Here is a 26,697-nt window from a genome sequence, read left to right on the forward strand (position 1 = left end):
ATGGAACCTAGTGTCGATGTGTTTGCTACGTCCATGAAACACCGGGTTCTTAATTAATGCTATTGCGGACTTGTTGTCAACATAGATGGTTACCGACCTCGGCTCGCATCCGAGAACCTCGCTCAACAAGTTTCTTAGCCAAAGTCCTTGGCACGACGCTGTAGTAGCTGCCATAAACTCTGCCTCACATGAAGATAAAGCAACAGTTCGTTGCTTCTGAGATTGTCACGTGATCAGATTCCCGTTGAGATAAAACACCATCCCTCCAGTATTTTTTCCGTCGTCTGTGTCACCGGCTAAGTCGCTGTCAGTAAAACCAACGAGTTCTTCAACTTCTCGTCCTCTTCTTAACTGAATCCCATAATTTGTCGTTCCCTTCACGTAACGAAGAATGTGTTTTACTGCCTGTTGGTATAGAGTGGTAGGCTTCCCCGTGTATCGACTCACTATGTCAACTACATAAGAGATATCGGGTCGAGTGTGTGTCAAGTACCTGAGACACCCGATGATACGCCTATACTCCTTCGGATCCACTAAGTTTCCTTCCACATCCTTTCCGAGTTGCAACTTTGCTTCCATAGGATACTTGCTCGAATTACAATCCTTCATTACAAACTGTTTCAACACCTTCTTCGCATAAGCTTCCTGCTTTACCTTAATGCTATCTTTCTTCTGGTCCACCTCGATACCAAGAATTAACCTGACTGTATAATGTTTCGCCACTGGTGCAAAGTTCTCCTCAAAATCATTGCATTGCTTCTACACATAGCCTTTTGCTACCAATCTCGCTTTGTGCTTGAGGATGTTGCCTTCGCTGTCTCTTTTCAACTTGAAAAGCCACTTTAACTCGATGGTCTTGTGACCGAGTGGTAAGTCGGTGAGCTCCCATGTCTTATTCTTCTTGATAGACTCGAGCTCATTGTTCATGGTTTCATTCCACGACTCTTCGACTACCGCCTCGTGATATGTTGTTGGCTCATCGGTGGTGAGCAACAACAATTCATCAGGACTCATCTCTACTAGTGGTGCCTCCACATAGACATCTCGTAGGATTCCAAACTCCACGGGATTTTGTACGAGCTTGTTGTTGTTGTCGCACCACTCCCACTTCTTCTCCTCCTCGAATATAGCGTCTATGCTCACATAGATTTCCCCGTAAGCTGAATTAGGAAACTTGCGCGCCTTGCTTCTGTCTTCGAACTTCACATTTCCGGTAATTTTCTCGTCGAGCTCATTGAGCTTCTCTCGATGGCCCTTCATATGGTTGCTTGCTCTATTGTCAAGGTACCACACATCGGTGTGATTACACTCATCGCCACTTGCGAGGAGTTTCTCCATGACTTTCTCTTAACTAAACAACACCACATCTGGTTCCTCCTTGGACGATTCTTGCATGAACTCTTCAAGGTTTATCTTCTCGTCTCCCTCAGCAAACATTAATACTGACTCCTCGTCATAGAAGCTAGCGAGGTTTGCATCATATTTTTCGGGCAAAGCTTTCGTCACTACCTCAGCAAACATTAATGTTGGATCCTCATCATAGAAGCTAGTGAGGTTTGCCTCACCGTCAGACCTATTGTTAGGGCACTTAGACGCGTAGTGCCCATACTTTTGACAAGCGTAACACTTCACCGTGCTCTTGTCTTTGCGGGGCTTGGTACCTTCTTGTTGAGGTGAGCTTTTTGCACAACCTCTCCCTTGACCTTGACCTTGACCTTGCCCTTTGCCACGACCTCGGTTATCTCCACCGTTGCCGCTACGACTCGATGATCTAGAAGAAAAATCGGCTTCTCCGTTTTTCTTCATTCGTGACATCCATTCATCATGCGTGAGAAATAGATGCTCCTCCTTTTGGTCTCTGTATCCGCGAAGTCTCTCCTCGTGGACTTTGAGACGACCGACGATCTCTTCGACGGTCATATTCTTGAGGTCACCAAATTGCTCGATCGCTGTAACGATCTGTATGTATGTTTGTGGTAAGGCTCTAAGGAACTTCTTGACGACAGAGATCTCCTCCACCTTCTCTCCTAACGAGCGGATACCAATCACAATGGATGTCAATTTCATGGCGAAATCATCCACCGATTCCCCATTCTTCATACGAATTGCCTCAAATTGTGTCTTCAAGGTTTGCAGTTTTGCCTCCTTGACTCTCTCCACTCCAACATGCATTGTCTTTAGCGTCTCCCACGCTAGCTTAGCGGAATCCTTCTCAGCCACCATGAGAAGAACGTCCTCAGGGAGTGCTTGATAGATGGCGGCGAGAGCCATTCTATCCATTCGTTCGTCGACATCTTCGAGCATCACGGCTTCACACACTCCTTGTACTTGTAAGTTTACCCGCATCTTCAATGCCCAAACCGAGTAGTTACTCTTCGTGAGTAACGGATAGGAGAGTGTCACATTCTATTCTCTTCCAATCTTCATTGCCGCCGCTTCTCTAGTTGATCTTGTCGACGACATGTTCTTCAATCTAGCTCTAATACCAAATGTTGGCTTTGACTATTGGATCTTTCTAAGAACAACTATGAAGATATGAAACTCTGGAAAATATATATTTGCTAAACAAGAAAAAGTCTTGAAAAATCTTGAGTGTTGTATATTCAACATTTACAAACAATCCTTATATAGGAGTAATTAGCCTAGAACCCTAAATTGCTTATACATACAGGCCCAAACCCATTAATAATTAAATATACCCTAATGGTATAAAAGATAATATAATAATATAATATATTATATTGTATAATATAATAATATATCAATATAATATATTATTATATACACTAACAATAATAAAGTCCTACAACTTTCAATTTTCTGACAATTAATGCTTAAACTCACAAGGACAATCCCCTTTTCCTAAGCGCTCAAGATCCACACACACGCTGTCATGTCTTTATAGTTTCTTTTGCCATTCATTTCTTCTATATCACTGATCTTCCTTTCTTCACAACTGTCCAACTAACCTTCCTACGTGGTCTGCTGTGCCTCTAACTCTCTATAACTACAAAGTTTATGTTTTATTTCTAATTTTCTATCATTCTACATGTTCATATCATTTTTGTGCTAAATTTAATATATCTTGTATTAGTTTGGATTGAACTTTTGAAGAATGAGAAACTAACCAATTGCGCGTAGTGCTATTAAATCATCAAATGATATATTGAATGCTATGTGGTTTGGAGGAGGGTCATTCTCATTATGTTATGAAATCATGCATTCCCATTTGCATGACCCGGTCCATTTAGGGGATGTACTTAAATAAGCAAACCCTCCAAGATAAATTTATTACAACATCTCTATTATTTGGTCCGAGTTCTAAATACTGACATTAATATTGTTGATGAGTATCCTAACTTGGTGGTTTATATTGTTGTTGGGTATCCTATCTTAGTTTATATTGATCATGAAGCTCTTAAATTCTGTATGAAATTTTTTTACATGCTAATTGACAACGGGATTCTTGAATTATAGGACACACAAAAGAAAAGACTAACAATGTGGACATGGACTTCAAATTAGGCTTCACAAATCTCCTTTACGCATTAGAACTATTTGATCACATGATCGTCGTGCAATCCATTCCACCAATTTCCTCCTTCAATCGTTTGTTGAGTATAGTTGGCAAAAATATTCATTTTCCTAAAGTTATCTATGTTTGCAAGAGCATGATAACAATAGAAATATTGCTTAACTATATTACTTTTAACATCTTGTTGAGTGAGCTCTGCAAAATGGGCCATATTGACTTCGATTTATCAATTTTGGGCACTTTTATGAAAAAAGGTTACTACCCGAATATCGTGACTTATACATTCTTGATTAAGGATTCATGTTGGTTGATGAAGTTGGCAAAGCAGTCAAGTTGTTCGAGAGAGTGATTGAATGTGGTTCACCCCAATGCAATTACATACAGGACAATACTGAATGAGTTATGTAAAATATCTAACACACAACATGCCCTTGAACTGCACTAAGGAATCTCCTTTGTGAAAATATTCGCAAGTTGAAAGAGAGATGCGACATGAAGAACTTGAACCTAACTGTGTGAGACCTTCTCACGAACAAAGTGAATGACGTCAATCTCAATGTGTTTGGTCCATTGGTGACGAACGAGAATACTGGAGAGGTAAATCATTCTCATATTATCATAGTAAACAAGAGTAGCGGTGGAAACTAGGTAATGAAGTTTTATGAGTAAATTTCGTAGCCAACAAGTTTCTGAAACCACATTCGCAATTGCCCGGTACTTAGTCTTAACACTAGAACGGGACAAAGTGGTTTGACACTTAGCCGACCAAGAGATTAGATTATCTCTTAAGAAGACACGGTAGCTAGACGTAGAACGACGTGTGTCTGGGCATCCACCCCAGTCAGCATTAATGTAAGCCAATAGGGATGTAATAGAGGATGGAGACAAATGAAAGCCAAAATCAAGAGTTTCCTGAATATATCAGATAATTCTCTTTATAGCCGACATGTGTACCTCCTGGGAATCATGCATGAAGAGACAAACCTAATTAACTGCATACGTGATATAAGGACGAGAAAATGTCAAACAACTAGTGTAGTCGACGACTTACAAGATGACATACCTGCATGGTCTACAATCTCAGGCACATACATTCGTTGAGAGAGGAACATACCATTGGCATGAAGCCTTACCGAAATGCCCAAAAATAATTCTGTACTCAAGTTGGAGATGAAGAATCGACGGAGAGAGTTAGAGGATGACATCAATATTATATCATCAACATACAATAATAAGTATGACATGTGCTCCCTTATCCAAACATAAACAATGAGTGATCTGAAACAGTTTGAGAAAAATCAAGTGTGGACACAAAATCCGTAAAATATTTGTTCCAAACTCGAGGAGCCTGCTTCAAACCATACAATTATTTCTTCAAACGAAAAATGATGAGGAAATGAGTAATCTTTGAACCTAAGGGGCTGATGCATGTAGACAACATCATCAAGAGTGCCATGGAGAAAATCATTTTTTACATCAAGTTGGTGAATTGACCATTTTTTGATAGGGCAAGACTGAGGATCGATCAAATATTTGCTGGTTTGATAACATGACTGAAAGTCTCACCACAATCAACGTCAACCTATTGAGTTTTCCATCACCTATAAGATGAGTTTTATGTCTCTCAAAAGAACCATCAGCACGGTCTTTATGAGTAAAGACCCATAAAGAACAGACCAAAAGGTCACGAGTTTAATTTCATTTAAAAGCGCTTTGAGTTTAAGCGGGGGGGTCATGGATGTGAGGATGTCATGCTAGCTCTCCTTTATTCAAAATAAAAAAAAATAAAGACCTATAGAACGAATAATATTAACATCACTTAGACGGGAAACTAACTCCCACGTCTTATAGGCAATTAAAACATTAAACTCTTCTTGCACGACTAGCTTCAAGTTTGGATTCTATAGGGTAGCTATATAGTTACAAAGTAAATGAGATTTAGACCCAATATAAAGAATGTTACAAATATGTTTAGGACAAAATACCCCCACTGACTTCGAGTGATCGGTCGAAGAGAATAGGAGGATGGACAAGAAGGGGAAGGGGAAGGGGGGAGAGGGAGGAGGTGGAAATGAATGTTTAGACTGATGATTAATCACATATGGTGATGGAGGATCATTGAGAAAATCATACAAGAGTGGAGGGTACTGAATTTCAACAAAAGGAAAATGAGACTCATCAAAAATGACGTGACGATAAATAATATTTTTATCATTTGATATGTCAAAACACTTATAAACTCGGTGATTCGGCTTGTATCTAAGAAAGACACATGGGGTAGAATATGGAAAAAGTTTATGAATCATCGTGGATGGAAATAGAGGGTAACACAAACACCCAAACACGTGTAAATGGTCATACGTTGGATCTTTGCGGTACAAACGCTGTAATGGAGTAACGTATGCCATGTGTTTACGTAGAATAATATGTAGGAGGTATGTAGCTATTTAGAGAGAATGATGCCAAAATGAGGTGGGTATTTTGGCTTGAGTGAGTAATGTACGAATTATATTATTGATAGTACAAAATTGTCTCTCAGCCTTACCGTTCTAAGACAGAGTGTGAGGACATGAGAAGCAAAAACATTCCATTCGTTGACGTAAACGAATGCTTATCGAATTCCCTCATATTATCACATTGAAAAGATTTTATATCCCTCTCAAATTGGGTTTTGACGAGTGTCCAAAATTGCAAAAAAACACTAAATATTTGGGATTTATGAGATAAAGGGAAAGTCCACAAAAAAGACAAAAAATCATCGAAAACAAAACATAATATCTATGGCCCATAGAACTTAACATAGGAGACGTCCATACATCACTATGAATAATATCAAACGGTAACAAAGAAATCGAAATAGAAACCTTAAACGACAAATGAACATGTTTCCCAATGGACAAGAAGAACAAATATGAGAAATATGTTGTTTATTATAGTAAATTAATTTATTTAATCTAAGAGATTCAAAATTAGAGTTGCTAGGTTGACCCAAACGACTATGCCACAAGGATGGAGACAAAGCAGCAAAAATAGAAGACGACACCTGACTCCCAATTGTGACCGGATATAGATCCCCCGACTGTCACATCTCATTAGACGCGTTCCCGTCCGAAAATTCTTAACAGAAAACCCAAAAGGATCAAACTCAAAAGACACAGAATTATCCGTAGTGAATTTACGAATAGAAACTAGATTTTTAACAAGAGTAAAAGAATAGGGAACATTATTCAAAGTAAGTTTAGGATTCATAGAAGAAATAGTGGTATGCCCAATACCCGAAACTGGAATCATATTACCATTACCTACAAAAATATCATGTTTAATGCTTGAATTAAAATAATACGAGAGAGTACCTTGTTGAGATGTCATGTGGGACATTGCACCCATGTACCATGTCGGATCAGGAGACGTAATACCAAGGGTATACATGGCCGCTTCATTGTTCATTAGAGTCGGTGGAGACTAAGTCATGTATGCTTGTGGACACAGGCCAAAGAGACTCGACTATTGTTGTGGCGTTGATGGGTGAGAGCTAGAAGGAGGTCTCTTACATTGAGCCGTTGGATACGGGCATGTAGGAGAAACCTATGGCCATTACCAAGACAATGATGGTGGGCCTGAATGACCAACCCATTGTTGCGGCCAAGGAGAAGAAGGTCGACTTTGGACTTAGTACTAGGACTGCCCTAATCGACCCCCATTACGAGAGCCCTTCTTCTTTGGCTTCTGCTAAGATCCCCACGATGACATACGTTGTGACCCATTCTTCCCAAACGCGTCATAGATGTGATGAAGGACTCGATGAGAACGGGCATGGATCTTGAACAACTCCGCCCATGTCGTGTATTGAACGTTTCCAACTCAAGAACAATAGAGACGTGATTCTTGATGTTGGAAACGATAAAGGAATGATGTAATCCTTCTTTGTTACTCATCATTATAAAAGAAAAGTGATTGAAGATGAGATGGACTAATATGATACGATGTAAAAGAGTGATTGAAGAGAAGATAGTAGAAAATGGACCGTTAGGCTAGGGCGCGACGAAAGAGAGAAGAGAGAAAAATCCTAGGCTCTGATACCATAAAGGAATACAATTCGTTGTTTTTTTCATTTTAAAATGTAAACTATATACAAGATTATAACATTGAGATCTACTAATCTAGAGATCTTCAATATATTAATTAGGTCAACCATATATAGATAAACTCAAGATATATAAAAAAAACATTAGTTCGCGATTCTGATATATTGAAAGATTGTTTGTGTGATTTTCTAAGATGACATGTTTCACAATAAGGAAGAATTTTTATTGCCTAACTGTTAGGATCTAGGTCGCCGCTGGTGGACCGGGGGTTGGACCGGTTAGCGGTTCTCACTCGTAGGGTGGTGGTTAATCCGGTTAGAGATTAACACCGGGGTTTCAATACTACACAACCTGTCACAAACCCTTGAACTAGGTTCAAGCGCGGAAGAGGTTTGCTTTCAAGTTGAAGCGGTACACGTGTATGATAGGCGGAATCGGTTTCGGATGATGGAGATTTGAAGAATGGTGGGTCGGTTTCGGTTATCTGGATATTCGGTATGGTCAGTATGGAGTCGGTTTGGAGCGGTATGGTTAAGTTAGTCGGTTATGTAAGGAAGCCAACAGAAAGTAAATGACACAACAGAGTTTTATGGATGTTCGGAGATAAAACTCCTACGTCACCCCTTCCTCTCGAAACCGCGAGAAGGATATTCACTAAGGAATACAAATACACGCCGATCGAGACTTATTTCCTGCTCGATAACACTCTTACAATTCACACCGAAATTGTAACACACACTTAGAATTTAGCACTTAGGCTTTCTTAGAATACCACTCTGTTATCACTTGTAGTAAATGCTTTCAACGCTTCACTTGTCTCACTTAATGTCTTGCTTAGTAATTCTTAGTAACTGCGTTTGTCTCAATGTTTTTGTCCCGCATTTACTCTTCTGCAACTGCCTCCTTTTATAGGTGAAATATGCCAACGGTCATATTTCGAAGCCTTGAATCTGATTGGCTGATCAGAGATGCAGTGATTCAGTGTCTCAGACCTGCGGTCTTCTCCTCAGACCTGACGGTCAATCTCAAACCTGGCATCCTGTTTCAGACCTGCCGGTCTGTAAAGCAAACCTGCTGGATTTGTCTTTTACTCAATGTAGGCACTGTCTGCTTGGACAGTTGTCTGTACTTTGAAGATTTCCTTTCTGGCTTATCCCGAAGTAGAAGGATCCGGTAGTACTGTTTTCTGCAGCCTACAGTCTTTCCTCAGACTTGCATGGATATGGAAGTATTCAGTCTGTTCCTTTGGTGTCATTCTCAACAGATACCCAAAGTGTCTTCTTGTACAGGTCGGTCACTTGACTTGGCCTAGGTTGGCCACTTGACTTGGCCGAATGTCTTTTGATAGTGAAGTAACCGGACTTCTTCCGGTTATGATTGCCTTGTGGATTAATCGGCTGTATGATGATTCCGGTTTTGAGCTTTGGCCGATCCTTCCTTTGTTCGGTCACATTCCGAATATTCTTGATCGGTTTGGTAGCTTGACCGGTTCGGTTTCTTCAGTTGGTTTTCTTTTGTTCATCCGGACCGGTTTCTTGTCCCTGCATGGGAAGTTTGTTTAAGTTAGGTTTATTCGAACCGGTATGAATTTATCTAACAATTTCTCCCTTTTTGATTATTTTATTTAAAATTATCAAAATTATGTAAGTTTGCAACCGTAGGCCGGTTGTTTTGTTTGGCCGATTTTGAAAAAGACTTAGAGAATTTTTCGAAAAATTTTGGGGGAGGAGTTTTGGAAGAATCTCTATCTTTTATCTAACAATTTCTCCCTTTTTGATTATTTTATTTAAAATTATCAAAATCATGTAGAAATGCAAAATAAGGCCGGTATTCAAAAATAACTTTATATATTCATAGATAACCGGAAAAGACTAAGCAAAAATACTAAGGTAAGTAAGAAAAAGAAGGATAGTCCCTATTCTGAGTCCGTGAATTCGTAGGCACTCTTCTTTCTCTTCGGTTGCGGTGGCGGTTGCGGTTGCGTGGAGTGTCGTGGTCTTTTAGATCGGTACCGCAGCTGTTCTTCGAATTCATCCTCGACTTGGTCGTCTTGCTGCGAAGTACCCGTCTCGACCGGGTCAGAAATTGTATTGAGCATCTCCACAATCCGAACTTTCTTAGGAGCCGGCTTCTTTCTTTTCTTTGGTGCTGAGGCGGAGGCGACCGGTGCTGAAGCAGAGGGGGCCACTTTCTTTTTCTTCTTGTTTGCTTCGGAGAACTCTTCCAGCCCACGTTTTTGTCTCTCCAGCCGTTCGGCATCATCCGCAGCTTGTCTTGCTATTTGCTCAGCATACCCTGGATACATGATCTCAGCCCTTCTTATTCTCTCGGCCTCTACTTCTTCCTCGGTCAGCGGAGTCGCTCGCGGCGCCTCTTTGTCTTTGTTGACTTCGGCGTCCAGCCTTTCCTGGACTCTCTTAGCAACCAGAGCATCGGCCTCTATAGCCGCGGCATCCGCGTTTTCCTTAGCTTTCAGGATTTCGGCCATCTGTGCAGTAAGTGCCTTTACTTCGGCCACGAGATCTTCGTTTTTCTTTTCCAGTACCGAGACTCGTTCAATTGTCGGGTCGACCCGTTCGAAATCCTTCTTTAATTCCGAAGTGAGACCCTCCAGAGCTACAATATGATGAGCACAGTTTTCTCGCTCACCGGCCTCTTCCCATAGTCCGGTGCTGAGTTGCTCCAGGCGTGTTTGATGTTGATCCACAACTTGTTTTGTCACATCGGCGAACTTCATAGCCGTATCGAAAATGTTCTCGCATCTATCCTTGAGCGGTTGAAGCTTAGAGACGTTGTGTTCAAGTATGCGGTCATCAATCTGCTCCGGTATTGATGCCTCAAGTTTCTGAAGCCGGTCTTCAATCTGCCCCGATGTGGACGCTTCAAATTTCTTAAGTTGCTCACCAATCCGTCCCGAAACGGATGCTTCAAACTCTTGGAGCCGGTCTTCAATCCATTCCTTAGGAGGAACTGAAACGGTGGCTTCCGGTGGTGGAGTGGGAGGGGACTGCTCGGTCGTATCAGGATCTGCTCTCTCACCGGAGTCCATCAGTGCAGCATTCTCATTAGGAGGTTCCAATGTGTCCGCATCCTCTAAGTTCGTTACCGCAACTTCCGAGATCGGTACCTCGACATTTTCTAAACTTTGTACCTCAACAGTCTTTGAAGTCGGTACCTCATCATTTTCTGGAAGTGGTGTCTCAATGTCCCTCGGTGTCTCAGTGTCCTCTCTTGAGGTTGTTGTCCAGTCAATTGGAAATTCTTCGATGACTGGAGCGGTATATACCGGTACTTCTTTCTGATTGCTTATGGCTTCCAGCCGCTCTATTTCCTGCCGAATTTCCAGTTTGCCCTTTTCAAGCTTTTCCAATACTCGCGGTGCTACTGTAGACACCGATCCCCCTTCGGCATATTCTTCCTTAATCTTTCTGATACGCCTTCTTATCTGTCAAAGATGACTTCTCGGTATCAGTAGGCAAGTTCGGCATTGTACCTCATGAATGGTATTGGATTTTGTGAGGCTTAAGATCATCTTCTCGACTTCCTCCAATCTGGCGATGCAATTTTCTTGCGAGAGGTCTGATAGGATGTCTTTATACTTTGTATCAAACCGGTATTCATGCCACTCCAGATATAAACCTATGACGTCCTCGTCCCGCTTGTTGATGCCGGAAAAGATATTCTGTGCTAATCTTTCGGCCTCGGCCTCATCGGCTTCTTCCCTGCTGAGGCCTTCATTATTGGCAGCTGTGTCAACCCCGTCCCCACCCTCGGTGGTCTCAGGATTGATGCTATGTTCGGCATCGTTCGGACTTTGAGCCGAAAGATCATCGTCATGGTCCGTTCTGTTTTCGGTTCCCTCTGTGTCGGCTTCCTCATCGTCCCACTCCTCATCCTCTGTTTGTTGAGGTGGATCTTCGAAAATTACCTTTTCTTTTCTCTTTCCTCCGGTGCTTGCTTTTGCCGGGGTATTTTTCTTTGCGGCTTTCTTCTTTCGGCCACCTGTGGAACTGGAGGCCGACTGCTTTATTGGAAGAAAATGCCTTGATCGGATGATGCTACGTTTTATTATCCCAACACCGGGACCGACGTTGATGTTCAAGTGTAAGAAGATCTTGCCGAGTTGTACGGCGTACCCCCACGATCTGTCTGAGTCTGGTTTTACCATGTCCATGAGATTGCTGAAGACCGATCTTGCCCAGTTTACCTCTGTTCCTTCCATCAGACGAAAAATCATTTTGATCTTGTCTCTGGTCAGATTGCTGAAATTTCCTCCTCTTGCCAATATCGCCCTGGCAAAGACGTCACATGCCGGGATAAGCTCCGGTTTCAACATCTGTTTCTTTCCGGATGTGGTGACCGGCTCGTTGGTTGCTGATAAACGACGGCAAGCCATCTTAAAGACATCATCGTCCATCTCTGCTGTTGCGTCCATGCCGGTAGTTGGAAGACGCAAACTCTCGGCCATCACGGCTTCGGTGATCTCAACTTGGGAACCGCAAACCGTTGCGAGGATTCTATCGTAGGAGATGGTTGCGGTTCTGAAGAACTCTTCAACCGCGTCCTTGTAGATTACGTGAGGTCCCTCCAGAAAGTATCCCAGACCGGTTTTAATCAGTCGGTCAATTACTTCTTTTGCTTCGGTTGTTCCATTCTGCCGAATCTCTTCAAAGTTCACTTGAGAGTATAGTTTGAACAATACCGCATCACGGCCCATGTTTGAATATTTTGAGAATGAGAGAAATCGGCTTCGAAGGATTTAGTAGCTTAGAGAGAGAAAGTGAATTTGTTTGAAAATGAAAAAATATGACGAAGGCCCCCTTTTATAGGCACGGTTTGGAAGCCAAACCGTCCCATCATGAATGGGCGGGAGTTTTCCCTCCAAAACCGATTCTATATAAGGAGCCATCCTCCCTTCATTTTCTCACATCCACAATCACTTGTATTTCTTTTAAGTCTCTCTCTCTCTACATCATAATCATGCCAAGCCGAACTTTGGGAAACTTCCTAATTGTGGATTGGGAAGTGGCGGTTTGCATTGATGGTCAGTTTTGTTTTATTAAGAAAGAGAATCTTTTCCTTTTCAAAGTGCATTGGGAAGTGGCGGTTTGCAAATCTCGAGGTAAATGTTAGTTGGAAAGTGACCAGATTAGTTGGGAATTAAATATGCGGGTGGTTGGGAGTTATCTCATTAAATGGGATTATCTCATTTAAATGCATTTAACACATAATGATATAAATTAGATAAAGACCGAGCATGGTAGCCGAAACATGAAGAACATAGATAGAACCGAAATAGATAAAGCCGATGTGATCGAATTTGAGTTGAGCAGTAATACATCCGGTGCGTGAAGCAAAATGACCGGATGCAAGAAGGAGTGACTTAACAGTTCCTCCTCTCTTCAACCCGATCGTAGAACGAGTCGATGATTTCCTTGGTGAACACTTGACTGCGGTCCAAACCTTCGCCTGGACAGGTTGGGACCCCGAGCTCTTCAAACAGTCGGCTGATCTGGGGGATGAACGCCACCGACCTGGTGCCGATTATCCAGATCAGGGCATCGAACAGCACCCTGGACCAGTTGACCGGCGTCCTCGTTATGATGGCTGCCATCATATTGAACGTTACCGTGCAATATGTGTGGGTTACATCTTTCCCGAGGATGCTCCTCCCTATTATGTCATTGAGGAGCTGGTATTCAGCCCTCAAGGGATATTTGGAGCCATGATCATCGACTGGCTCATCTGACCGAGAGAGGGAGAGAGAGACCTCAGCCTTGGTGTCGGCTGGAGGGTTAAGGTCCGTGAGCCCTTGTTTGGGCAGATTGAAGCACCGAGCAAAGTCTTGCTCGGTGAAGTCAAAGATGGCACCCCTAACTTTTGATTGGATGTGGGTGTTGAAGTAGGGTGTCCCCCGGTACACCCTGGCATTGTTGAAAAACTCAATGACGGACTGAGGATAGATGAGTTGATTATCATCCAGGAAGTACTGGAGACCGGTATCCTCCAGCTGTTTGATCATCCGGTACAGATCATAGTGATCTGTACTGGAGCATGATTCGAAGTTCACTTGTAAGATGTTTGTGAAGATAGACATTTTGCCTTAGAGGAAGAAGGGGTGTTTTGCCTTAGTGATAGAGAGAGTGTTTTTGTTTTGTGAGTGTTTGAGTGAGAGAGTGCTCTCTTTAAATACTGGTTTGGGGCTAACCTATTGTCCGGGCATTAAGTGAGGTGATATATATTAACTGCAGAGTAAGAATCTTTGCATAAAATAGGTAACTTTGCAGGTCTAGGTGTCGGTCATAGGCCTGGACTGTGAAAGATATCAAAAGATCTTCACGTCTTTTTAGGCACGACCAGGTTTATTCTAAAAGGTAATGATGCAGAACAGAGACCTTTAACCTCTGATAATTATTCCTCTTTTGTTTGAATTTCAAATAATCTGGGATAGCCTTCTTCCGAACCGGTCAGCTATCAGTTGTTCATCCCGATGCGGTTACGTGGTGCATGCACCAAGTAACCGGTCGGTTTACTCTATCTGATAAACTGGGCGGTTCTTCCACAGACACCCCGAAGATTCAAAGTTCAACATCTTAGGAAGAATTACCGGTTTATCTGTCTGAACCGACTTCCCTTTGAGTATCCTTTGGAAGGATTTGGCTAATATCGGTTAATCCGAGAGTAAGTCTAAATTGAGAGAACTTAGCTTCCTGCAGCGGCTTCGTGAAGATATCGGCTACTTGCTGATCGGTCGGTACGTACTCCAGCCGGATATGCTTCAGCGTGACATGCTCTCGGATGAAGTGATGTCTGATGTCGATGTGCTTGGTTCTGGAGTGGAGAACCGGGTTGTAGGTGATTGCAATGGCACTTGTGTTGTCACAGAATATCGGGGACTCTTCGGCTATAATACCGAAGTCCTTCAGCTGCTGTTGGATCCAGAGGAGTTGAGAGCAGCAGCTTCCGGCCGCCAAGTATTCGGCCTCCGCAGTTGATGTATCCACCGATGTCTGCTTCTTGCTGTGCCATGACACCAGTCGGTCACCTAGGAACTGACATGTTCCACTGGTGCTCTTTCTGTCAATCTTGCAGCCTGCATAGTCTGCGTCTGAGTAGCTTGTTAGGTTAAAGGATGAGTCCTTTGGATACCACAGACCGACATCAGGAGTCCCTTTTAGATACTTCAGTATCCTCTTTGCGGCTGTGTAGTGAGATTGCTTTGGATTTGCTTGAAATCTCCCACACACACCAACTGCAAACAGGATGTCCGGTCTACTCGCTGTCAGGTACAATAGGGAGCCAATCATGCCCCGGTATGCAATTTGATCTACTGATTGGCCTTCATCATCTCTGTCCAGTTTAATGGATGAACTCATTGGAGTGGCAGCCGATGAGCATGTGTCCATACCGAATTTCTTCAGAAGCTCCTTGGTATATTTAGGTTGACTGATGAATGTTCCTTCCTTGAGTTGTTTAACCTGGAGACCTAGGAAGAAACTTAATTCTCCCATCATACTCATTTCAAATTTGTCAGTCATCATTTTTGAAAATTTGTCACAAAGCTTGGGGTCAGTGGAACCAAAAATAATATCATCTACATAGATTTGAACAAGTAGGATATGTTCCTTCTTTTCAAATTTGAACAAGGTCTTATCCACTGAACCGATGGTGAAATCATGCTCTAATAGGAATGCGGTTAGTGTATCATACCAGGCTCTTGGTGCTTGCTTTAGACCGTATAAAGCTTTGTTCAGCCGGTATACATGGTTTGGAAATGCAGCATTTTTGAAACCGGGTGGCTGTTCAACGTACACTTCTTCACGTATATCACCGTTCAGAAATGCACTTTTAACATCCATTTGAAAGACTTTGAAGTTTTTGAAAGCAGCAAATGCAAGAAAAATCCTAATGGCTTCAATCCTGGCTACAGGAGCAAATGACTCTTCAAAGTCAATGCCTTCTTCCTGTTTGTAGCCTTGAGCCACTAATCTGGCTTTGTTCCTCGTGACCAAACCGTCCTCATTGAGTTTGTTTCTGAATACCCATCTTGTTCCTATGACCGATTTATCTTTCGGTCTGGGAACTAAGTACCAGACTTTACTACTCTCAAACTGGTTTAGTTCTTCTTGCATTCCCAAAATCCAATCCGAATCTGACAATGCTTCATCTATTCTTTTCGGTTCAATCTGGGATATAAAAGCAGAGTTAAAATATCCTTCCAGAAGTTGACTCCTAGTTCGAACAGGTTCTGAAGGGTCACCAATAATTTGCTCAGGAGGATGTTTACTGTTTCTTCTGAGATTCAGTTCAGGGGTGTCTACCAAGTTACCGTTTAATTGATCAAGGCTAGACATGTCGGTAGGCTGACCGAGATTGTCAGACCGACCGGCTTCCTCGGGTTGGACCGAAGTGTCAGCTTCCTGTTGTGGAACAGCTTGATCCGGCTGGGTATCAATATTACCCATTAGGTCATGGACAAATCCCCTGAAGACCGGGGTCTCATCTTCGCTATCAGAATGAATATCGTTATTTTCCAGTCTGTTGTGTAGATCAAAACATGAAGCAGTATTGCTTTCAACCGATTCATCAAAAACAACGTGAATTGTTTCCTCCATGGTTGCAGTTCTATTGTTATATACTCTATATGCTTTACTTACCGACGAGTATCCTAGCATAATGCCGGTGTCGGTCTTTGCATCAAAAGCGGTGAGTTGGGTTTTACCATTATTATGAATATAACATTTACAACCGAAAATCCTGAGGTATTTAAGTTTAGGAACTCTATTAAAATAAACCTCATATGGTGTTTTGTTGTGAAATCTGTTAATCAAGGACCGGTTTTGTGTATGGCATGCAGTGTTGATAGCTTCAGCCCAATATTTCTGAGCAATGCCGGAGTCGGCTATCATGGACCGTGCGGCTTCCTTGAGAGTCCGGTTTCTTCTCTCGGCCATGCCATTTTGTTGAGGAGTCCTAGCACTAGACAACTCGTGTCTAATACCGGATTCATCAAGATATGCAGTTAATGTGCTATTAGTAAATTCGGTACCTCTATCGCTTCGAATGCAATTAATACGAGTTGATTTTTCATTTTGCAAACGCTTAAGGAGGTTGATCAGATTTGATACAGTTTCACGTTTAGATGGTAGAAATATCACCCAAGTATATCTAGAATAATCATCAATAACTACCATGGTGTAAAGCATACCTCCTAGACTAATGACCTGAATCGGTCCAAATAAATCCATGTGAAGAAGATCTAGGCATCGGCTAGATTGGAGATTTCCTTTGCTCTTAAACGATGACCTAGTTTGTTTACCCATTTGGCATGCTGAACAAACCTTATCCTGGTTAAATACTATATCCGGGATGCCTTCAACTAGTTTCTTACCACGAATGTAGTTTAAGGTTTTCATGTTTAGATGGTTTAGTCTTTTGTGCCATAGCCAGGTTTGATCAGTCTTAGCTATCATGCATATAGGGTGTTCTACTCTAGTTTTCCAGTCTACCTTGTAGATGTTACCTATCCTATTTCCGGTTAGTAGTACTATCCCTTGAGAGTTCTTAACTAAGCATGCATGTTTAAGGAATTCTACTGTGTATCCGGCATCACACATCTGACTAATGCTAAGTAGATTAAAACGTAGGTTTTCAACTAGAAGTACATTATCAATAGTTAGGTTACCATGGACAATCTTACCCTTGCCCACGGTTTTACCTTTAGAGTTGTCACCGAAAGTGATAGGAGCACCGGTTACTGATCTAATGTCGGTTAGCAGATTGCTATTTCCGGTCATGTGTCTGGAGCAACCGCTGTCCAAGAACCATTCGGAGTTTCCTAGCCGTTTCTTTGGATCCTGCAAAATGTACATATTTACAACTATTTGGTACCCACATTTACTTGGGTCCACATGCGATTAGTCCCTTAGGTACCTAAACCTTGATAAATCGAACGGTCTTCTTTGCTAAGGTTTCAACTGTTCTCCTCACACTTGGTCTGGTGTATTTCGGTTTCCCTACAGATGACCTAAATGATGATGGTCTTTTGTTTGATGATCTATAGTTTGATCTACGTGGTTCAGGGAAGTCTTTCTTATATTTGAGAATTTCTGCTTTTCTTTTATCAAGGTCAAGCCATGAATCGATTGGGCCAACATAGTCATACTTTGTCTTTTCTTCCCTATAATATGCGGTCTCCTCTTCTTCAGCTGTACAGGTGCTCTTAAGGAATTTTATAAAGGGGAGGTTTCCTTTCGTAAGCTTTGCTTTCCATATGGATTTTCGGTTTTTAGATCTGTTCTCTATGTATCCTAGGCCATTCTTACAACGTGGATGCCTGTATTCTTTATTCAGGTTCTTTACTATATCGCTAGATCTCCTATAGGCGGCCATCGTATACCGAAATCTGGCATTCTCTTTCTCGGTTAGTTCTCTAGTCGACTCACTAGGTTGTTCGATCTTAGGGTCTAAGTCGGTTTCTAGGGTATGAGTATCATCAGATTGCATGACCTCCGGTTCGGTGATGATAGGTACCTCTGGTTCTACTGGGATGGGTACTATGGGATCGGTTTTGATGTTGAGGTGCTTAGGTAACATGGTCAATAGGTTCTTATATTCTTCTACCATGTCATTCAATGCATTGTATAACTCATCTTTAGTAAATTCTTCACAGGGAGAGTCAAATACCTGTTCCTCATTTGCCATGAGACATGTGAGGTCATCGTCACTGTCACTGTGAGCCCATAGGCTTCCTCCATCATCGGCTATTAGTGCTTTTGGCACCTCACTTCCCTCACCGGCTTGTTGATAGTTGTTCCGGTTATTTTGGTAGTCTGGTTTCTGTGTATCTCTCCTTGGTTTCCTGCATTCCCATTTAAAATGTCCCATACAGTTACAGTTATAGCATCTTACATTGGATTTGTCACCATAGTAGTTGTTTGTTGGTTGGCTCCTTTTCATGAACCTCCCAAACTTCTGTGCAAGCATTGCCATGGCGTCCTCAGTAAACTGTTCGGCGGTTCTGATCGGTGCAGGTGCAGGAGTCGGTATCGGTGCAGATGTAGGTATAAGAGCAGGAACAGGTGCAGCCGGTTCCGTAGATGTGAACAGTGCTCTGGTTGACGTTGAGGCCGAAACTTCCTCTTCAGTTCTGGAATTCATCTCGAACTCATATGCCTTAAGATCTTCGAATACATCGTATAATTTCATCTTACGTAGGCTCTTTGATTCTCTCATGACCATCGTCTTTATGTCCCAAGCACTCGGAAGAGATCTCAAGACCTTCATGATGACCTCTTTGTTGTCGTACTTCTTGCCCAGATTTGCCAACTCATCTAATACGCCAGTGAACCGGTCACTGTATTCTTTCATAGTTTCCCCTGGTTTCATTTTGATGCTTTCAAACCTCTGTGTGGCCACCATTATTTTGTTCTCCTTTGTTCTTTCATTTCCCTCAAAGATCTGGATGACCGTGTTCCAAGTCTCCTTCGCGGTTTTGCAATCTCTGATCTTGCAATATGTGTTTCTGTCTACGCTGTTGGAGATTCGGTTTCTTGCATGGTTGTCTAGATTGTTCCTTCTCCTATCTTCAGCCGTCCATTCTTTTCTATCTTTATCAATGAATATCGGTCCTTCGGTTAGAATGGATTCCATTTCATCATCCAAGGTGACTAGATGCAGATGCATGCGTGCCTTCCAGTTGGCAAAATCATCACCTTCTAGCATTGGAGGCCTATCCTGATACATGTTTGCTTGAGTATTGAAACTAACTGCTCTGATACCAATTGTTAGGATCTAGGTCGCCGCTGGTGGACCGGGGGTTGGACCGGTTAGCGGTTCTCACTCGTAGGGTGGTGGTTAATCCGGTTAGAGATTAACACCGGGGTTTCAATACTACACAACCTGTCACAAACCCTTGAACTAGGTTCAAGCGCGGAAGAGGTTTGCTTTCAAGTTGAAGCGGTACACGTGTATGATAGGCGGAATCGGTTTCGGATGATGGAGATTTGAAGAATGGTGGGTCGGTTTCGGTTATCTGGATATTCGGTATGGTCAGTATGGAGTCGGTTTGGAGCGGTATGGTTAAGTTAGTCGGTTATGTAAGGAAGCCAACAGAAAGTAAATGACACAACAGAGTTTTATGGATGTTCGGAGATAAAACTCCTACGTCACCCCTTCCTCTCGAAACCGCGAGAAGGATATTCACTAAGGAATACAAATACACGCCGATCGAGACTTATTTCCTGCTCGATAACACTCTTACAATTCACACCGAAATTGTAACACACACTTAGAATTTAGCACTTAGGCTTTCTTAGAATACCACTCTGTTATCACTTGTAGTAAATGCTTTCAACGCTTCACTTGTCTCACTTAATGTCTTGCTTAGTAATTCTTAGTAACTGCGTTTGTCTCAATGTTTTTGTCCCGCATTTACTCTTCTGCAACTGCCTCCTTTTATAGGTGAAATATGCCAACGGTCATATTTCGAAGCCTTGAATCTGATTGGCTGATCAGAGATGCAGTGATTCAGTGTCTCAGACCTGCGGTCTTCTCCTCAGACCTGACGGTCAATCTCAAACCTGGCATCCTGTTTCAGACCTGCCGGTCTGTAAAGCAAACCTGCTGGATTTGTCTTTTACTCAATGTAGGCACTGTCTGCTTGGACAGTTGTCTGTACTTTGAAGATTTCCTTTCTGGCTTATCCCGAAGTAGAAGGATCCGGTAGTACTGTTTTCTGCAGCCTACAGTCTTTCCTCAGACTTGCATGGATATGGAAGTATTCAGTCTGTTCCTTTGGTGTCATTCTCAACAGATACCCAAAGTGTCTTCTTGTACAGGTCGGTCACTTGACTTGGCCTAGGTTGGCCACTTGACTTGGCCGAATGTCTTTTGATAGTGAAGTAACCGGACTTCTTCCGGTTATGATTGCCTTGTGGATTAATCGGCTGTATGATGATTCCGGTTTTGAGCTTTGGCCGATCCTTCCTTTGTTCGGTCACATTCCGAATATTCTTGATCGGTTTGGTAGCTTGACCGGTTCGGTTTCTTCAGTTGGTTTTCTTTTGTTCATCCGGACCGGTTTCTTGTCCCTGCATGGGAAGTTTGTTTAAGTTAGGTTTATTCGAACCGGTATGAATTTATCTAACACTAACATAGATAATTAAAAAAAATAAAATGATAAAAGACGTTATAGCGACCAAATGATGCCCCAACTGAGATGTCACATTGATGTTGAAGATCGAGAGTTGATAAACACTTATTTTGGTAGGATAGGAGTTACAAGCCATTTTTAAGTGTGCCAATAAAACTTGTCTTCGTTCGTATGCAATCCTTTACCGTCCAATATGATTAATGAAATTCAAAGAAAATAAAATTATTCTTAATAAAATGAGCCACCCTTAATATATTTTTTTTAAGAAGTTCAGGTACATATAAAATATTTTGTAGCTGTTATAATTTTTTATTTTTTTAGGGGAGTTTCTGTTATATCAATTCTAAAAAAAATAATTGAGATCTTAATTTTAATAAAATTTTTTAGAATTAATAGATGATTAAATATATTAGGTCTTAATAATAATAACAAATTTATCAAAAACACATTTCATTTTTATTTTCTCTCTCTTTCTCTTGGAGATGAACAAAAACAAAGCAAGGGATGAAAACCAAACCAGGCCGCGCGCGGGATTTTGTTCCTGGACTCATATAGAGAGAGAAAAAAAAAAGAGGGTGGTGACTCCATCGCCGTGTTATACATCAAGTGGCTAGGTTGATTGAGCAAATCCTCCCGTTTTTGTTACTCTTATTGATCGTTTTCATCCGTCGGCACCTGCAAGGTACTCGTTAGGTTAATATGTATTTGCATCTTGTCCTGATGAATGGGTTACTGTACAATTGTTGAGTTACACTATGTCTTTCACCATATATTTATTTAGATAGCTTAAAAGCAGCTTGTAAGTTAACTGGATAGCTAAAGTCTCAATTAAAAAAATTGCATTTAGAAATTAGAATGGGGATATGTAATAATAGTCTATGTTAGGATGACCTAGAAATCATGTCTTGGATTTTTGGGATGAGTTTTGAGAATTATTGACAAATTTGCATTTGTTTGAATTTGAAATTATGAATGAAGTTAATTTGAAATTGGGTTGTGTTTGATTACTGTTGTCATAAATGAATGGTATTCTTAATCGAGATGCTTGATTAGGATTAGGAGTAGGATTAGGTTTGATGATGAAATATGATTTTGGTGTGTCAACATCTTGAATTGAGATTGAATCGAAAATGAAGTGTTGATTGTTAAATTGATATTTTGAAATCTTAAGTTGAATTGATTCAAAGTGAACATTTGAGCTAAATGAGATTGATATTGAGTTGAGTTGAATTAGATTGAATTGAATTGGCATTGAGAATCAAATTGGGAAAACACTTTTGAAAGTGTGAATTGTGATTTGAGTTGTGTTAATACTCATGAATGTCATTTGGGGATAGTGACTGAGTATAGATTTGAAAATTGAATTGATGAATTTGTTTTGAAATTAGACTTGAGATTGTGTTGATATTCATTTGACATAATTTGAAATGGGGTTAATATAAATGGGGTCGACCGTATTTGCATGTTACCTAGCCTGTTTGCTATGCACAATAAAATATTTTCATCTAGTTAACACTTTACACATTATCTAGCCTAATTGCTCTACACAAGCAATGATAACATCTTTTGAACTATCTAAGGCTCGACACATTACCTAGCTAGATTGTTTGCATAATCAATTATATAATTTTTTTCCTTTTAAATAACACTCTACATGTTATCTAACTTCATTGCTCTGCACAGCCAATATACAATCTCTTTCCTAATTAATACTTTTCACGTTACCTAGCATGATTGCTCAAACTGGAGAGATCTATTATTGATTTTCTATATTCTACATTTTCATATGATTTTTGTGCTAAATATTATATATCTTATATTCGTTTGGGTTGAAAAATCGTATGCACCTTTGAAGAACGAGAAACTAACCAATTGCGCATAGTGCTATTAAATCATCAAATGATCTATTGAATGCTATGTGGTTTGGAGGAGGGTCATTCCCCTTGCGTAACTCAACATATATCGTAATCAAATCATGCATTCACATTCGCACGACCTGGTCCATTTAGAGGGATGTACTTAAATAGGCAAACCCTCCAAGATAAATCCATTAGAACATCTCTATTATTTTGGTCCGAGTTCCAAACTCTGACATTAATATTGTTGATGGGTATCCTATATAATCATCATCCATTACTTCTATCCTTGTTGCTCATGAAGTTCTTAAATTCTGTATGAAGAATTCTTTACATGCTAATTGAACAACGGGGTTCCTGAATTATAGGATACACAAAAGAAGAGCAGCATTGTGGACATGGACATCAAATTAGGCTGCACAAATCTCCTTCATGCATTACAGCTCTTTGATCGCATGATTGTCGCGCAACCCATTCCACCAATTTCCTCCTTCAATCGTGTGTTGGGTACAGTTGCCAAAAGCATGCATTTTGCTCAAGTTATATCTCTTTACAAGAGGATGATAACAGTAGAAATATTGCCCGACTATATTACTTTAAATATCTTGCTAAATGGGTTCTGCAGAATGGGTCACATTGGCTTCGGTTTCTCAGTTTTGAGTACTTTTCTTAAAAGGGGTTACTGGCCAAATACCGTGACTTATACATCGTTGATTAAGGGTTTGTGTTTGGTTGATGAAGTTGGCGAAGCAGTCAAACTGTTCGAGAGAATGATTGAATGGGGTTACACCCCAAATGTAATTACATATGGGACATTAGTGAACGGGTTATGTAAAACATCTAAAACACAACATGCCCTTGAACTGCACTATAAGATGATTAATCGGAATGACTTTTTCGGTGTCAGGTGGAAACCAAATGTAGTTTTATATGGTACTTTAATTGATGGTCTGTGTAAAGAGGGTTTTGTATGCAAGGCGAAAGAACTATTTTCAGAAATGAAAGGTAGAGGTATATCAGCTGATGTAATTGTTTATAGCTCTTTGATTAATGGGTTGTGTAGTGTAGGTTCATGGGAAGATGCCAAGGCTTTCTTCAATGAAATGCTTGATACAGGAGTTTGTCCCAACGCCATAACTTACAACGTATTGATAAATGCTCTTTGTAAGACAGGGAAATCGAAAGAAGCAAATGAGTTATTGGAATTGATGATCCAAAGAGGCATTCAACCTGATTCTTTCTCGTATAACACATTGTTGGATGGATATTGTTTAGAGAATAAAATCAATGATGCAAAGGAGTGGTTTGTTTCGATGGGAAACAAACAGATTGGAATCGATGTCGTTAGTTACAATGTTATAATCAATGGCCTTTGTAAATGTGGCCGAATCGAAGAGGCCATGAATCTTTACAAGCAGATGAATCATAAAGGAGTGTCTCCTAACATTATTACCTTTAACACCTTATTTACAGGTTTGTTTAAGAAAAATAAAGTTGAGGCTGCACGTACCCTTTTGCTGGAATTGAAGGATCATAATGTGACAGCAAACTCCATAACATATAAAATAATATTGGAGGGTCTTTGTAAAAGGGAGGATTGTCTTATGGAAGCATTGGAACTATTTCAAAATCTCAAAAGTTTTAAGCCAACTATTAGCATGTTCAACTGCATACTTGATGGGCTGTGTAAAGGAGGAAAGCTTAATATAGCTTCAGAGCTATTTCACGGATTATCGAAGAACAACTTGGTTCCCAATGTTGTAACTTATAGCATCATGATCCACGGGCTCTGTAGAAACGGGGAACTGGAAAAGGCTGAGAATCTTTTCCAAGAAATGGAAACGTTGGGTTGTGAGCCAAACGTTGTCACTTTTAATATTCTGATGCGCGCCTTTTGCCACAACAAGGATTTTGAAAAAGTTGTACAACTTCTTCAAAAAATGGCTAAGAAGCATGTTAGTCCTGATGCATCCACGATGTCTATAGTAGTCAACTTAATGTCCAAGGATGAAAAGTATGATGATCTTTTACATTTGTTTCCAACATTTCCTATGAATATGCCCAAGAAAGATTATGTTTCTGGAGGGGATAAGTTTTTGACATCTTAAAAAGTCACAAACAGTGTTGTGACTTTAAGGTGATTTTAATGTAAATCAAATTTGAGACCTTGAGGCACTTGTCATATGGCCTACCAGTGAAGGATCAAAATCAAACTCTTATTCTATGTTTTGTGTGCATTTACATCCGATGTTTGCCAAATGTTTGCAACAACATTACATGCAAACTACAAAATGTTACGGTGAAGTAGAATTGAAGGAAGCAAAACCAAACCGAACCAACAAAAAACCCACTGAACCGATATTAAACTGGTCATATCTACTTTTGTCTGGGTTTTTGCAACTAAGAACCGTCGACCGAAAGAACTGAGCCTTAATGTGTCTAACCAAATTGATGTCGTCTTGTTTGGAAATCAGAGATCATGCTTTTTTTTTTCTTCCAGGTCGAAGTTTCCAGCTCAAATTAGACTCTTCTTCTATGGCCTCTTAACTACAGGATCAATATTCTTGAATTTAGTTAGTAGGGATTTTCCTGGCTCTTGGGTATCCTTCATTTTAGTTTGTGATTAAAACTTTTAGGAATTCACATTAACACTTTCAGTTCAAATCAAATCATTCAATCAGGGTAATTATGTAGGTTGTAAAACTAATTTTTTGGTTGAGTGTTTGTATGCTTTGTTTGTTTGTGGTTTAATTGTCTTTGTAATCCGTTTTTTCTTTTAAATTAGAGTAATTGTTTGTTTTCTCTATGGTATTTTTTTCCATTTAAGGGTTTTGTTTTTGGAATAAAATGATGATAAGTCGTTTTTTCAAAAAAAAACTTATCCTCAAGCATATCATTCATTGAACATTTTCACATCAAACATTCAATAATCAATATACTCATTTAAGTCATATGAATACCCTTTTATTCAAAAATATTAAATGTTAAATAATAAAATCAATGTCTAACATTTCAAATAATCATTTTCTCATTTCATCAACTTAATGCGGAGTTATCTATACACTAATACACTTGAATTGATCTAGTATATGGTTGAGCTCCTCATGTATTAGTGAACATGTAATATAATAAACTATATATTTTTATTATTTCCATCATAAATCTTTTTCTATTTATAAGACAATTTATCCTGATTTTATTATATATCCAAAATTACAGAAAAAAAAATAACCATTTGCTCTATCAAGTTAGTCAAACATTACATTAACAATCATCTAAATATAAACCAAATGCAAAAATCATAAAACTATCTCACCTTGCACGGGGAAGTCTTGGATTTCTCCAAACGTGACAGATTTTCGAAAAGTACATTAGCCAAACAACTTGTTCCACCATCCTCATGTCATTATATAAACTTAATTGTAATGAAAACTTATTTTTACTATTGTTATATAAATTATAGCATGAAACATATAAGTTGCCTTTCATTAATTAAATTAATAATATTCAATTATTTAGTTAAATGTTATAAACATTGTGTACCTTATTTAACATCTCCTCATTTGTTAGGCAACTCCAACCCAACTGCAAAATGACCCCCAAAATGGGTTTTTCTCCTCCAACCCACCTCTAAAACAAAACCCAAAATGGGTTTATACCAATTTTCTCTCAGATAAAAACCCAAATTTGAGTATTTACTATTCACATACTCAAAAATTTTTTAAAAAACAAAATGGTACTTTAACTATATTATTATGTTAATCTTATATATTTCATATTTTATATAATTATTGATATGTTTTTTATGTTTTATTTTTATCATTTTCTTTTTATTAATATTAATATTTTTTAAATATCATAAATTTAATAATGAATAACATTGATAAAAAAACTAAAAATAACAAAATATTTTAATAATATTTGTTTTGATATCATTTTTTTTATTTAGGTAGTGTAATTGAGTTTATTTAATAATATTTAATTTGTTTTTTAATAATATTTGTTTTGATATAATTTTATTGTTAGTATAGTATAATTTGTGTTTGTTTATTTAATGAGGTTTAATTT

The 26,697-nt window shown here is 39.9% G+C and overlaps 2 protein-coding genes across 2 annotated transcripts; one reads left to right on the forward strand and one right to left on the reverse strand.

The window, feature by feature from the left end:
- Positions 1-225: 225 nt before the first annotated feature.
- LOC124924405 (uncharacterized mitochondrial protein AtMg00810-like) lies at positions 226-927 on the reverse strand. Its single transcript, XM_047464446.1, has 2 exons — positions 810-927; positions 226-722 (listed from the first exon to the last, which is right to left on the reverse strand). The coding sequence occupies exons 1-2, from the start codon at positions 925-927 to the stop codon at positions 226-228; spliced, it is 615 nt and encodes a 204-aa protein (XP_047320402.1).
- Positions 928-22,751: 21,824 nt separating this feature from the next.
- Positions 22,752-25,308, forward strand: LOC124927420 (pentatricopeptide repeat-containing protein At3g22470, mitochondrial-like). The gene has a single exon (XM_047467824.1). It carries the CDS (start codon positions 23,028-23,030, stop codon positions 24,735-24,737), a length of 1,710 nt encoding a protein of 569 aa, XP_047323780.1. The 5' UTR covers positions 22,752-23,027; the 3' UTR covers positions 24,738-25,308.
- The last annotated feature ends 1,389 nt before the right edge of the window (positions 25,309-26,697 follow it).

Source organism: Impatiens glandulifera, chromosome 2 (assembly GCF_907164915.1).
Source record: "Impatiens glandulifera chromosome 2, dImpGla2.1, whole genome shotgun sequence".
NCBI lineage: Eukaryota > Viridiplantae > Streptophyta > Magnoliopsida > Ericales > Balsaminaceae > Impatiens > Impatiens glandulifera.

Bases quoted from the DNA above. Each gene is read 5' to 3' on its own strand.
- LOC124924405 (XM_047464446.1), bottom strand. From the start codon at position 927: ATGAACAATGAGCTCGAGTCTATCAAGAAGAATAAGACATGGGAGCTC. The intron at 723-809 runs GCAACATCCTCA...ACTTTGCACCAG, and splicing joins GTTGAAAAGAGACAGCGAAG to TGGCGAAACATTATACAGTC.
- LOC124927420 (XM_047467824.1), top strand. From the start codon at position 23,028: ATGGACATCAAATTAGGCTGCACAAATCTCCTTCATGCATTACAGCTC.